Raw genomic sequence first — 15,846 nt, 5'->3', positions numbered from 1 at the left:
AAACTCACTCATCCATGTCTTTATGGACCTTGCTTTGGTCACTGGTGTGCAGTCATGTTGGAACAGGAAGGGGTCATCCCCAAACTGTTCCCACAGAGTTGGGAGCATGAAATTGTCCAAAATGTCTTGGTATGAAGCTGAAGCATTAAGAGTTCCTTTCACTGGAACTAAGGGGTCGAGCCCAACCCCTGAAAAACAACACCTGAACTGATTTGGAGGGGTGTCCCAAAACTTTTGGCAAAATAGTGTATCCTGTTCAATACAAATACACCTAAGATGTGGTGATAGGAATTCAGGCCAATACAATAGCAGGACGAAATTAATGACTGAAAGGACAAAATGATGACTACATTTAACCATGTGGCAATTCTGGGAAAATGAATATGAACCACATATGAAATCACACTCAAACGATACACCTATCAGCCATAACATTATGACCACCCAATATTGTGTTGGTCCCCCTTTTGCTGCCTAAACAGTCCTGACCCGTTGAGGCACAGACTCCACTAGATCCCTGAAGGTGTGCTTGTGGTATCTGGCACCAAGATGTTAGCTGTGAGGTGGGACCGCTATAGGTACTTACAGGACTTAAGTAAATATGGATTCTTCAGTGATTTCTTGTGTTAGTGAGCAATTAAGAGACAGATGCATGTGCAAATGAAACCAAAACACAAAGACCACAAAACAGAAATGAGCAGAAGTGAGGCAAGGTACTAGCTTGAACATAACATGTAGGAGTGGAAGATAAAATAACAATGAAGAAAACTAGACACAAGACAGGGTTTATACACCGATCAGGCATAACATTATGACCTAATATTGTGTTGGTTCTCCTTTTTGCTGCCAAAACAGCTCTGACCCATCGAGGCATGGACTCTACTAGATCCCTGAAGGTGTGCTGTGGTATCTGGCACCAAGATGTTAGCAGCAGATCCTTTAAGTCCTGTAAGTTACAGGACTTAAAGTATACTTTTGATAGATACTGACCACTGCAGACCGGGAACACCCCACAAGACCTGCAGTTTTGGAGATGCTCTGATCCAGTGGTCTAGCCATCACAATTTGGTCCTTCATCAAACTCGCTCAAATCCTTACACTTGTCCATTTTTCCTGCTTCTAACATCAACTTTGAGGACAAAATGTTGACTTGCTGCCTAATATATCCCACCCACTAACAGGTGCCATGATGAGGAGATCATCAGTCTTATTCACTTCACCTCTCACTGCTCATAATGTTATGCCTGATCGGTGTACATCAAACCCTGACAAAACAAACAACAAACCAAGTCATAAGCAAATAAGAAGAATTAAAAAGGAGAGCCAGTCGATGATTTTGGTAAGAGTTTATTTTCATCTCTTTATAAGACAAATACAGGTGTGGTTGTATGTACCATGTGTCTGAATCCCCACTATTCACTTTCATAATTAATTCACTCCTGATGAATTTAATTATTCATCTCTTTCTCTAACAGTATTTAGGTCTAAATATCCTCCCAGTTTGGGGGATTTTTTTAATTGAATTGGGAATTTCTAAATCTTGGATATTTGTGATAAAACATACCGCTCAGACACAAGGCTAGTCTAAAGAAGTGATGCAGATCCTCACAGTGAACTCATCTTAACTGACAGTATCATTTGCATGGAAAACATCTGTCAAGTCCCACTGTACCACTCAGTGCTTTAAGGTTCTCTCACACATTCATGTGGCTTTGTGCATCCAAAACAGTGGCAGTCGTAATCAAAGTCACTGGCAGTTCAACTCACTCCTTAAGTGCTCTTAGTTTCTCACTGGCTCATTCACAGTGGTGAGACAACACAAAAGTGCAAAGGAACATCATTTGGCAGGCTGATGGGCAAAGAGGCTAAAAGATCTGAAAAGGAGAACGACTCCAGTGCAATTCGGCCAAAGTCTGGACAAATGTAACGAAGACATTTTTTTAACGCCACAAGAATGACTAAGGAGGCACCTCTGAAAAGTGGCCTTTCCTCATCATTTGCTCTTAGCTATGAATTTTCTCAAGGCAAATTAGCGATTATGGCTCCTGCAGCAACGGCTTCAAATGGAAAAGGCTGACAAAGCGAATCACGGCGGATCAGTTATTAAACCGGAACTGATCCAAATTCAGTTTCTTGTGCTAATGAGGCAGTATATGCTGACTGTACGACTGTTGTTTTAGATACATACAAGGCTCAAATTGTCTTTAAAGTTCACACCGGGCCATGAACAAAACCACAAGTGGTTTCACATCTATAGTGTCTAGGTAAAATATTTTCCGACGATGTTAGAATCAGCATAATCGAATTAGTGGCCCTTTATGAAGCCATAAGCACTACACAAACACGTCCTAATCGCTAACTCGGACAAAACTAAGCTGCATCGATAATAACAGTGCATACCTTAAGGCTGACTTTTATAGGCAAAAGCATTAACCATTAAACATGTAGTAGTATTTATGAAGTGCTTATAAAGGGTCTTCAAAAGGACATATTGTCTAAAGATGTCTACTTGGCAGTATACAACAGTGCAGATATCAATGGGGTCGGTGAGAAGAAGGAAACGAGTGCCGGGTGTTTGCAGGAAGCTGAAGGAGCAGCGCTTGGGTTACCCTGTATGAGTGTCACCAGGCTCACAGCGGCACAGAGGGGCACACGCCAGTCCACAACTGCCTCTGGCAGCACTCACGATCCCGGACTGCTCCTTTCAGAAAACACCCTGTGTGTGCACGTATGTATGTGACTCAACATTTTCAAGCTTGACAATTTTACTAACCATGCACCTACATTATTTACTGGTTTATTTTTTACTTCATATCGTGTCACATTTAGATTCCTTACCATATTGTGTGTATATAGTATTTTTTAGCTAAGTGTGTAATATACATCACAAGATGATTGCTTGTAATCATTACTTACTTTAAGGTTGTATTGTGTTTCATTTAACTAGGTGTATCTTGTCATTGTTGTGTCAGTGTTTTCTGTGTGTGTGTGTGTTTCCCCTATGCCAGTGTGTAGTCAAACTGGCCCTTCTCGAGGCCGTCGAGGCCATCAGCCCAGGTGGAGGTGGGCATACTGCGGTAGGGGTCCAACAGGATACGGAAGCAGCGCACAATCAGCATGCAGAGGAAGACGAAGAGGAAGATGACAAAGGCGAAGGTGGTCTTCTGCTCGAGTGTCATGGCTGTGCCGGGCATGGGGCCACCTGCCTGCACTGACGATGTGAACGACTCAGCCTCCATCAGCCACGAGAAGTGCAGAGGATCATCCCACAGTAGCCCCTCACCACGCATCCTCACGGCACGCATACGGCCCGGCTCCTCCAGATGGACCTCATCTACACACACACACACACACACACACATACAGAGTAAGACAGCAAAGATCCTTAATAATGATTAATAATAAGGCTTGTTATTAAATCTGCAATTTTGTGCATTCAGCTGAGTTGGTTTTCCAATTGTTTTACACACTTTTAATTTAAATAAAACGCTGATTTTTGCAGCGCCATGGAAGAAAAGTAGCATATATCAGGAACACTGGGCCAAGGCTTGTCTGATCTTTTTCAAGTCTCCTTTATTCATCGTTTATTGATTCTCCCTCAGCAAATACTTTATCCTAGCAGAAGATCCAGAACGTATCACGAAGACACTGGCTGTGAGGAGGAAATACACCCTGGATAGAATACCAGTTCGTGATAGGGCATCATACACACACACACACACACACACACTGTGGTGACTCAGAGGAAAGCCAATTTGAATCCAATGAGAACATGAGAAGCTTCATGCAGACAGTAACTGGAGCTCAGGCCTGAACAACGGACGGATGTAATGCTGTGTAATTATGGATATTATGATAAATGATATCAGACAACATTCTATCATGACGATAATCATGACTTTATAAAACACACCACCCTCTGTATTACTTACAAATTAACCCTCTTGACCCTGTTAAAAGCTATAAAATGATCTTCTTTTCTGTGAAAATACCTAGCAATAGAAAAGCGATAATAACTGACAAATAGCAAATATTAAGTAGAAAAATAAATAACAGTGTGATGTGTGAAATGCCTCTACAGCAGTATGTGATAATAATTATATCCCTCACCTAGGCTCGACTAAATTCTGTCACGAGCACAAAGCCGAGAAATAAAACAGTCTCACTGCAGCATATCATATAACTCTGGTCAGGAAATGTTACTGCAGCTATCAAACTCTGTAGTGTATCCGGCTACCCAATCTCAGGTTATCCCCATGACTAAATATATATATATATTTTATCTTAAAAGAAGAAACACTCTCTGTCACAGAAATCCTCACATAGTGTATACTTTTATCTGGTGCATGTCGTTCAGTTTTAAATAAAGCCATCACTCAGGCTGATGTTTGGTGTGATATTTCAGCTACCCTGCAGTCTGTTGTATGAGGCATGGAGCTGACGGGGTCCTGCTTTCATCACGAAACATGACAGCTGTACTGACACTCCATCGATTTAGCAGTACAAGATATATGCACAGTGGTGAGATAAGACTTCACTGCAAAATATGACTAAAACAGGGAATTATTTCAGGGCAGTGAGTGAAGCCAGCACTCTACTGATCCTCATGTCTGTGTTCACATACACTATATTGCCAAAAGTTTTGGGACGTCTGCCATTACATGCACATGAATGTAATATGGAGTTGTTCCGCCCTTTGCAGCTATAACAGCTTCAACTCTTCTGGGAAGGCTTTCCACAAGGTTTAGGAGTGTGTTTATGGGAATTGTTCCTCTAGAAGCATTCTCTAGCATTTGTGAGGTCAGGCACTGATGTTGGACGAGAAGGTCTGGCTCACAGTCTCCGCTCTAATTCATCCCAAAGGTGTTCTATGGGGTTGAGGTCAGGACTCTGTGCAGGCCAGTCAAGTTCCTCCACACCAAACTCACTCATCCACGTCTTTATGGACCTTGCTTTATGCACCGGTGTTCATGTTGGAACAGGAACATGACTGCACTCATTACTCGCTCATTCTCTGACTCCTCCTCCTGTTCACAGCCTGTACTTCACAGATCTTTAAAGATCACAGTTTTGCATGAAACTTGCAAAATATCTGTATGATATTGTAGATAACTGAGAAGTCATTTCTTTATCCATGGCTGACTCATGTTCATTAATTATTAGAAGCTGGAGAGTCCTAATGAGTCATGACACTGCATTTTTTAGTAGTTCTCTTGATTTAATTTACCTTAATTTACCATCTCATCAGTTTATTCCCAAGACTTTATGTTGTGAGTTTATGGTATTAATGTTGTGTCCATTTTAATTATACAGGGTCCAGATCAGCAGTTTGACACAGTGGAGATTAATTGTCTTGGCAGTGGCTAGTGCTTTTTAACGTCGTCAGTAGATCACTGTTTATCAATTTATTATTATTATTATTTTTTTGCATTAATAAGTGTCTAGCATAGGGTAGAGTGGATAGTGAGGGCTATGAGAACATCTGAAAAATATTTTGAAAGTGCAATATGTCATAAGAATTGCCTGATTGCAGACTGGTGTATTTCTTTTTATTACATTCAAAGTGCTTTTCTGAGATACACTATATTGCCAAAAGTATTGGGACACCCCTCCAAATCATTGCATTCAGGTGTTGTTTTTCAGGGGTTGGGCTCGGCCCCTTAGTTCCAGTGAAAGGAACTCTTAATGCTTCATTCCAAGACATTTTGGACAATTTCATGCACCCAACTTTGTGGGAACAGTTTGGGGATGACCCCTTCCTGTTCCAACATGACTGTACACCAGTGACCAAAGCAAGGTCCATAAAGACATGGATGAGTGAGTTTGGTGTAGAGGAACTTGACTGTCCTGTCCTGAATTAGAGTGGAGACTGTGAGCCAGACCTTCTCATCCAACATCAGTGCCTGACCTCACAAATGTGCTTCTAGAGGAATGGTCAAAAATTCCCATAAACACACTCCTAAACCTTGTGGAAAGCCTTCCCAGAAGAGCTGAAGCTGTTATAGCTGCAAAGGGCGGGACAACTCCATATTACATTCATGTGTAGGCGTCCCAAATCTTTTGGCAATATAGTGTATTATGCAAAGTCGGTACCAGTGAAAGCTGTAAATATTTATAATATGATTTATACACTAATTATGACTTATTAGCTGATGATAGCTAGTATAATGAACATTTCTATATAAAGTTAGCATAGTATATAAAAACAATATTTATATCAAATACTACATCATGTGACTAAGCTGAAGTTCTTGGTATGTGTGTGCAAGAAGATATCCAGATGTTATTTAGCACCCCTGGTGATTAGTAGGGGTGAATTAAAACTTTTGTATATTTATCGCACAAACCGAAAGACTTTAGCAATGACGTTATGCAAATACTTTTTTTCTTATTTGCTCGCCCCCCCCTGCACTTTTAACTCTTTTGTGCATATATGACATGGCTCACATTTAAATCTAAAATTATTTCATACAGTTTTTATATTTCATCTTGACAGTTCATCGCCAGACCTAAAAATTTCATTTGACTTGACATGCTACAAAAAATACACCTCCGTCATGATTAGATGGACAAGGGAAGGGAATGCTTTAATGCAAAATAAACCTTAAGTAATCTTCAGACTGGGAAAGAGGAATTGTACGTCTGCACATTTGTGCAATTATCCAAACAGCCAATTATATGGAAGAATAAAGAATGTATGATATCAATGTATAAAAACATGCAGATTCAGCTCTAGATATTCAGTTAATGCCAGAAAATGTGATCTAGATATCTTTGACTCAGTTCTCTTGGTGCCAGACAGGCTGGTTTGAGTATTTCAGTAACTGCTACTCTACTAGAATCTAGGCACAACACATTCTCAAAAATGTACACAGAATGGTGCACTTTAGGGGATAGTTGTGCAGATGGAAACTCCTTAGTAAAAATGGAGATCAGAGGAAATTGTCCAGACAGAAAAGCTACAATAACTTAAAGAAGCACTCTTTCAAACCACAGGGAGCATAAAAGCATCACAAAAACATGCGACATCGAATGCTGAGGCAGGCAACAGCAGAAGGAAACCCAAAGGGATCCATGCCTGTCAGATAAGAACAGGACGATCTTTACTGGCATTAGACAGCGCTGGATTAGGAAAACAATGTCTGATTTACTTCATAAAAATGATAACAGGTCAGTTAGAGAATAGAGAACAGAGCAGGATTATGGTAGTTAATGTTCAGGCAAGTCTTGTGCAGAGCTAAGCTTCTTGATATGTTGGTCTGAAGAATAAGATGACATCAAACTATAGGTTACATATAGGCTATAGTATAGATATTTCATATACAGTGGAACCTCAGCATACAAATGCCCACCCTTACAAATTTTCACCTTAAGAATTGAAATTTGCATCGGCATACAAAGCATTTTCAGCATATGAACAAACCGAACCAAACGCCGGCTAAGTCGTGTGTATGTCAAGGAGCTGTTCTTGTTAGCATGAGTGGGAAGCCAAGCGAAGCCAACTGAAGCAAGTTTACGAATTTCTTTACAGTCAGTGAAAGCTGTTGGAAAGAGACAATCCACAATACCAACGTTTCCTTCAGCATGCGTTCAAAAGCTAGGTGATTTTTGGGGTGTTTTTTTGTTGACAGATTGGTGGCGTGGGCGGTCTGTTCTATTTTGAGCCCAAGCTTGGTGGCACAACTTCCTGTGAGGAGCCTTGACATGGAATGCTTGGCTTGGCTGTTGGCTTGGCTTACAGTTTACATACACTTTGTATTGGTCATATTTTTGGGCGTATTATCTGCATTTACATTATTTCTTATGGGAAAATTCATTTCACAATACAAATTGTCACCTTAAGAACCCACTTCCAGAACCGAATTAAATTCCTATGCCAAGGTTCCACTGTATATAGAGCTAGAAGATCATCCACCACTCCTACGGACAGATTAGCAAGAGAAAGAGTGAGTCAGATTATCTTTAAGGCCCCACGCCTGAAGCCTCAACATCAATGCTTGATCTGGTCCACACTCCTGTCTCTCTGCTCTTTGTTGCACGTGTATACTGCGTTTATGTAGCTGGAATTCATTTTCATCTGTATATCTTGTATCCTATGAACCAGCATTCTCCAGTTCAGGTCTTTTCCTGTCTCTGTTCTGGTGCAGTATCATGAATGAATGAATCGCTGAGCACCAAAAAATATATTACCTGCATGTACCTTACAACCTCTGGTTCTTGATCTCTATCAAGAGACACAGATGGACAGATACAGAGAAGCGCATTGAATGAATAGCAATCAAACAAACAGAGGGCAAGTTGCCCTGTAAATTGTAGTGTGGTGTGTTAATGAATATAAAGATACGCCATCGAGGGAAAGCTTTTGTGCCACTGATGACTATAAGCAACAATTAACAGTGATGGCTGCATCTGCAGAGCTCTGTAGCTGTGCTGCAAAACATTTACATATTCCCAAAATAGTTTTGTCTCATCCATACAGGTTTGTTGCTAAGATCTGCTGCTGTAATCTTAACATTTGCCACATGCTCATCCCAGGACTCATTTACAGTGTGCTCACACTACAACTAACTTGGTACTGTGTGACTGAATAGTATAAAGCTGTAGAGGATTAGGGATTAATAATCCGACTATCTGGTGCCACCCAGAAAAGGAGGGGTTTGGAATTTTTCAATGATGTTCATCACAATCTCTGAACCTGTTGCACTAAGACATTTTACATAGTTCCCTGTATGGAGAAAAGAATATTGTGAAAAAATTTCGTTCAAGGGCAGTTGTGGGACACACAATAAATGCATTTTTGGACACTACTTTAAGGAATTCTTTAGTAAAAGGTATAAATGCACATGGATATGACTTTCAGGAGATACTGCTCCAGGAGAAAACACTGTATTGTTTTCTTAAGACCTTAGACACTATACACCGATCAGGTATAACACTGTGAGCAGTGAGAGGTGAAGTGAATAAGACTGAGTATCTCCTCATCATGGCACCTGTTAGTGGGTGGGATATATTAGACAGCAAGTCAACATTTTGTCCTCAAAGTTGATATTAGAAGCAGGAAAAATGGACAAGTGTAAGGATTTGAGCGAATTTGATGAAGGACCAAATTGTGATGGCTAGACCACTGGATCAGAGCATCTCCAAAACTGCAGGTCTTGTGGGGTGTTCCCGGTCTGCAGTGGTCAGTATCTATCAAAAGTGGTCCAAGGAAGGAACAGTGGTGAACCAGAGACAGGGTCATGGGCGGTCAAGGCTCACTGATGCACGTGGGGAAAGAAGGCCGGCCCGTGTGATCCGATCCAACAGACGAGCTACTGTTGATCAAATTGCTGTAGAAGTTAATGCTGGTTCTGATAGAAAGGTGTCAGAATACACAGTGCAGGACGGGTCAGGGCTGTTTTGGGAGCAAAAGGGGGACCAACACAATATTAGACAGGTGGTCATAATGTTATGCCTGGTCAGTGTATATAGCTAGCTTTGTAGTTAGGTGGTAGTCTGATTAAAATAAAAAGAAAATATTTATTGACAGAATTTAACAATAGCCCTTAGACCTTACAAGCGAGTTTTGCAGTATAATTGTATAATTATTTACATAGCTGTAAGTAATCAAGAATTAACATAGTAGTTTGTCGCTAACTACTAATCACTACTATTCTAAAGTATTATCTTAGTAACTGGAATCACCAGTAAAAGTAGAATGAATTTCCTGTTTTTTTGACCATATAGTACACAGTTGTAGAAGTTATAATCATGCTATCTGGATTAGAATGGTTTTCCTTTTGAGTCTGGTTCCTTTACAGAAAGCTGTAGCAGAGAGTTTTTCTTTGTCCCTATCCCTCTTGTGTTGCTCATTAGGGCTAAATTTATATTTTTAATATTTCCATCCTCAAATGATATACACTATATTGCCAAAAGTATTCGCTCACCTGCCTTGACTCGCATATGAACTTAAGTGACATCCCATTCCTAATCCATAGGGTTCAATATGACGTCGGTCCACCCTTTGCAGCTATAACAGCTTCAACTCTTCTGGGAAGGCTTTCCACAAGGTTTAGGAGTGTGTTTATGAGAATTTTTGACCATTCTTCCAGAAGCGCATTTGTGAGGTCACACACTGATGTTGGACGAGAAGGCCTGGCTCTCAGTCTCCGCTCTAATTCATCCCAAAGGTGTTCTATCAGGTTGAGGTCAGGACTCTGTGCAGGCCAGTCAAGTTCATCCACACCAGACTCTGTCATCCATGTCTTTATGGACCTTGCTTTGTGCACTGGTGCACAGTCATGTTGGAAGAGGAAGGGGCCAGCTCCAAACTGTTCCCACAAAGTTGGGAGCATGGAATTGTCCAAAATGTCTTGGTATGCTGAAGCATTCAGAGTTCCTTTCACTGGAACTAAGGGGCGAAGCCCAGCTCCTGAAAAACAACCCCACACCATAATCCCCCCTCCACCAAACTTTACACTTGGCACAATGCAGTCAGACAAGTACCGTTCTCCTGGCAACCGCCAAACCCAGACTCGTCCATCAGATTGCCAGATGGAGAAGCGCGATTCTTCACTCCAGAGAACGCGTCTCCACTGCTCTAGAGTCCAGTGGCGGCGTGCGTTACACCACTGCATCCGACGCTTTGCATTGCACTTGGTGATGTATGGCTTGGATGCAGCTGCTCGGCCATGGAAACCCATTCCATGAAGCTCTCTGCGCACTGTTCTTGAGCTAATCTGAAGGCCACATGAAGTTTGGAGGTCTGTAGCGATTGACTCTGCAGAAAGTTGGCGACCTCTTCGCACTATGCGCCTCAGCATCCGCTGACCCCGCTCCGTCAGTTTACGTGGCCTACCACTTCGTGGCTGAGTTGCTGTCGTTCCCAAACACTTCCACGTTCTTATAATACAGCTGACAGTTGACTGTGGAATATTTAGGAGCGAGGAAATTTCACGACTGGATTTGTTGCACAGGTGGCATCCTATCACAGTTCCATGCTGGAATTCACTGAGCTCCTGAGAGCGACCCATTCTTTCACAAATGTTTGTAAAAACAGTCTGCATGCCTAGGTGCTTGATTTTATACACCTGTGGCCATGGAAGTGATTGGAACACCTGATTCTGATTATTTGGATGGGTGAGCGAATACTTTTGGCAATATAGTGTATTTCTGTAAAGCCGCTTTGTCACAATGTGCGTTATTACAAGCACTATGCAAATAAAATTGAATCAAATTGACTGTGTAAATATTTAATAACTAATATTATGTTTCAATGCTGGAAAAACAGAATGACTGGTGTTATCAACACGTATCACTGTCCTTATTCTTCTACCACAGAATCATTAATTACTTTAATTGATACTTAACTATTATTCTTTATTCAAACACAACTAAAACGATTAATTATTCCTTTAACGCTCACTGATCCACTTATTAAAGTCTGTATGTTTGTTGTTTAGCTCAGGAGTAAATGTGAATCTTTGGTGTTATAGTACAGTTTTCAACCTCAGGTATGGTCAGTGGTGATGATAAATGACCACCTCCTACACATCCAGCACAGAAACTAGGTGCAAAGTTGTACATGAGAGCATTTTTTCTTCCGACAAAGCCATCCATTATGTCTCCATGCATGTCTTCATCTACGTCTGTGACCGATATTACACGACCATGATTAATACAAATTGAAAGTCTTCATCTGAAGGCGGTTTCTCATTACGCCTTTCGTTTGTCACCTCCATCTGTCCGGTTAGCATTAACCCGGTTCCACCTGGACACCCCCCTTGAAGAATGGTCCAGTGAGGTGGGAGCAGCAGATACCTTTCATGGTCACCTTGAATCTAAGCATTCTCTCTCTCAAAAAAAACAAAAAACCACTAACACACACACACACACAACATAGGGGCTATTTATGTGTGTGACATGGATTTTAGGCTTTAATGAATATAAAGACAGCTGGGAGTCTTATGATAGTGTGCTAGGAAATATGTAGGACAGCTGGCAATTTAAATACGCATCAAAGCCAAATAAAATATTGAGTGTGTATGATTGGGATCTAAATTTGTTCTTTGTTCTTGAGCTTTATTAGAATGTCACTGTGTTCTCACATAGACAACAGTGGTAATGATGTCGATCTATCTGTATACGACAGCTCAATATGCAGGATAATGCTGTGTCCTTACAGGTATGAGACATTTTGTCAAAATCACAGGCTAATATTACGTGACAGCAAAATTAGCTTAGTGTATCCAATGTATAAAAGATGATGAATTGCCTCAAATGACTAAAAAAAAATAAAAATCTTGTTATGGAATAAATAAATAAATAAATAAAAATCTGGGCATTGCTGCTGTGCAAAGTAGGTATAATATAATAAATTATAATATAATATAATATAATATAATATAATATAATATAATATAATATAATATAATATAATATAATATAATATAATACAATATAATATAATATAATATAATATAATATAATATAATATAATATAATATAATACAATATAATATAATATAATATAATGTAATATGCAAGATTTTTGAATATTTTATGTGTGTGTATTCAAAATATTCATCAAAATATTGTATATATTGTCACTCTCACCCCTGTTATTAAAAGGCCAAATTGATGAATGAAATTCAAACCAAACATTATTTATTGTGTGTATGAAAAACCCACGAGGAGAGAACAATATTTAGTGGATTTAAATTTCCTCCACAGGACCGGGTAAGTGAGTGCAGAGCTTGCTGCATTGCGTGGGTGCTCACACATGATATGAAGGAAAGAGGGAGACAAATGAGTTGTCCTGCAGTTCGGTGCATTCGGGGCAGTGAGTGAGGGACATACTTAATTCTGATGCTTCATTAATGTATGGAATGGCAGAAGAGGAGCTCATTACATGTGGCTCTGACTGCCAACGTTATGCAAATTAGCGTGAGCTTGGACGTGTCAGAAATTGGCAGAGGGTCTAATTACTGTACACTGGCTTCGGTTTACCTAAAAGACCTAAACAGGGATTGTTGCCATGCACGCACAATTTTGGAACGTGTTTTAATTACATCTGACAGCCTACCATGAAAAATAACAACAGAAACAATGATCATTTTCTGCTGATGTCTTAGTTCTGAAATTCATCCACTCTATATCGTATTAGACTATGTGAAAAAATTAAGCAAGCGAACGACATCGCTCCAGATAATACCCTCGTTTGAGAATGGGCCTTGATAAGAGTGAGCCATTAATAATGTTCAAACAGTGAGCTGCAATTATACTTATTACTCGCTGATGATTTAAAGAGAGAATCATTTCTGAGTAGTTTAGAAACCCTTTAAAGCGCCATGCCATGGAGAAAAAGAGGAATTTGCAATCGGCCACATTTCAGAATGTCATATCCCTGTGTGGACAGTGGCTCTAAGCGAAAAAAAGAAAAAAGATCATGCTTTGAAAGCAAAATGTCAAGGTCAAAATCAGAGAAATTAAAAACAGTAGTTGTTCAGTTAACACTTGCATAGCTTGAAGCCATGATTCCTTTCAATGCACATTTTCCATGCACATATAACAGATTTTTCTTTAATCATTATCTGTCATGTATAGTCCATGCTATCGATCAACAATTCTTAGAGATGATCTGATGGTCCAAATGTACATTTTTGTAGTGAAGATGATGCACATTAAGGGTGTTGTCGGCAGTACTGCAAGCAATAAATTGCTATTGCAGTGCTGTATGAATTACGTGATATAATCCTGTTACTGCAAGAAGCTCAAGATCAGGACACATATGTGCTCAGCAAAATCACGGTGTTAAATAATGTTGCATATCATCTTAATGCACACAATTACTGGTTAGTAATTTATATAAACAAAATAAGAACAAGAAGAGGAGGAGGAGGAGGAGAAGAACTACACCACCACCACCTCTTCTTTCTTCATGCGAAAGCTTTGAATGATGAACGTGTGCACATCCATAAATAGACGTGTATGCAACAAATAGCAACACCTGCAGTGGCTGGAAACATTATTTTGCCTGAGATTATTTTTTTGCTCACTTGTGACACTCAATGGCAATGAGCAATATACATCAATGAAAATAAATCATCATAAATTAAAGTATCATTAATTCACCCAAAGTTGAGAAATGTGCTCTACCTGGTTCTGGAGAATAAGTTGTGGGTTAGTTTCACACTGGGTTTGGAAAAACAACAACAACAAAAAAACAAACAAACAAACAAATAATTATGCATGAACTGAACTGCAGGTTCACGCCTTCAGACTGAACAAGAAGGCAAAGCTTCACTGCAGGAAAAGAGTCAGATCGGTCCAGAAGGTATACAGGATCCCAGGGTGCATCTTCTCTGGTCATGATGTAATGCAGTCGATTAATCGTCAAATAACCAAACCTGTGGTGGGTTAATGCAGGCTGCTGCATTAGTGCACTAGTGAAAGTGCGTCTCTAAGCTCACAGGAGTGTTGTAAGAATGAGTGCGTGCCCTAGCGCTAATACTTTTTTCCCTGTCGCCATGGCAACATAATATAACGCAATCAAACCTGCAGCCGCAGCCGCAGCAGCCGGTATCTTTATCGAGGGAACGATTAATGGTAGCACGCACCCCAAAGCATTTATTCCCCTTCAGTGCACCTACTGCAGTAACCTTGCGCTTTCACGCTCATCATGCTCGTGTTCACTCAACAAGTGCAAATAGCAGGTGAGACTCGGTCGGTAGAGACGGAGCTGTCGCGTGCGCTGTCTGTAACGCGCGCTCGGTAATAGTCATGAACTGACCGCTACACAAGGTGTGAGAGAAAGCGTCAGTGTTCGTACCTTTGTCTCCCCGCGGGAATGTGGGCTCCATTTCCAGAGTTACAGTGGAAACCGTTGGGGTTCGCCCATTCTACCGTCACCTCGCGCCCTCAGCTCCGCCGCACGGAGACGCAGACCGAGCGAGGCGAATGAGAACGGTCCGAAAGCGAGCGCGCGGCTTCACTTGGCGTTAAGAAAGAAAAACGCCCGCGCGCACACACACACACACACACAATCTTCTCTCTTTTCCGTGTCTTAAAAACACGACCGCATGAAGCGTGCGCGCGTGTCTGTGTGTGTGTGTGTGTGTGCGTGCGTGCGTGTGCGCGCGCACAGACGCGCCTCCGCCGGGTGCGCGCGAGCTGCTGAATGAAGAGGCGAATGACGGCGCGGGATTTTCTGGATCTGAAAAAAAAAAAAAACGGGTGTCCCCGCTTACGCGTCATTATACCGACAGGGTTAAGGCTTAGAGCTTATTTATCCACGATTTCAGCAAAGTATTCACGGAAATTTTATAAACGTCAGCTACTAAATACTTACTACTTGTTGAAATAAGATTGTGAATAAAACGGATTATTCCTCTGTGACCTGGAAAATAAGGATATCACTCTAGAGAAGGGAGTCCCTGAGGTAAAAACAAAAAAAAATGCCGTTTTTAGCCAGAATTATACCCCAGATACTGAACCCATATACATCATTCTGCCAGTAATACCTCTGTAATGCATGCTGGGAAGCAGGGTGCCATGAATTTTCATTCACCTTGACATTAAAAAAAATAGTCTCTTTGTGCCATGGGAATCATTCCCACACCTTAAAAGAAAAAAAATTCTTCCCATGACCATGTCGGTATATTCTGGGGATCTCCTGTTTCTTTTCACCTCCCAATGAGATTGGATGTGCTAAATTTAAAGTGTGTGTGTGTGTGAGAGAGAGAGATCCAAGGTGTACTTCCTTTGCTGTTCCTCTCAGTGTTCCTGAGATCACCAGACCATGACCCATAAAGTAGTTATTAAAAATTAATTCATGAATTATGATTTTTATGATTCTTCATGTATTTT

General features: G+C 40.7%; 1 protein-coding gene across 1 annotated transcript; it reads right to left on the bottom strand.

Annotated features, from left to right (window-relative positions):
- Positions 1 to 1,331: 1,331 nt before the first annotated feature.
- LOC131366600 (cortexin-3) lies at positions 1,332 to 15,145 on the bottom strand. The gene is made up of 2 exons (XM_058411195.1): positions 14,810 to 15,145; positions 1,332 to 3,334 (listed from the first exon to the last, which is right to left on the bottom strand). The coding sequence occupies exons 1-2, from the start codon at positions 14,838 to 14,840 to the stop codon at positions 3,000 to 3,002; spliced, it is 366 nt and encodes a 121-aa protein (XP_058267178.1). The 5' UTR covers positions 14,841 to 15,145; the 3' UTR covers positions 1,332 to 2,999.
- Between the last annotated feature and the right edge of the window lie 701 nt (positions 15,146 to 15,846).

The sequence above is a fragment of the Hemibagrus wyckioides genome, linkage group LG16 (genome assembly GCF_019097595.1).
Source record: "Hemibagrus wyckioides isolate EC202008001 linkage group LG16, SWU_Hwy_1.0, whole genome shotgun sequence".
NCBI classification, from domain to species: domain Eukaryota; kingdom Metazoa; phylum Chordata; class Actinopteri; order Siluriformes; family Bagridae; genus Hemibagrus; species Hemibagrus wyckioides.
Note: the sequence above shows the minus strand (reverse complement) of the source record. Positions and strands in the feature narration are given on the sequence as shown.

What these genes read in the sequence shown, in the direction of transcription:
- LOC131366600 (XM_058411195.1), bottom strand. Translation starts at nt 14,840, where the DNA reads ATGGAGCCCACATTCCCGCGGGGAGACAAAG. An exon ending in ATTCCCGCGGGGAGACAAAG is followed by an intron (nt 3,335 to 14,809) that starts GTACGAACACTG and finishes GTGTGTGTGTAG; the next exon opens with ATGAGGTCCATCTGGAGGAG.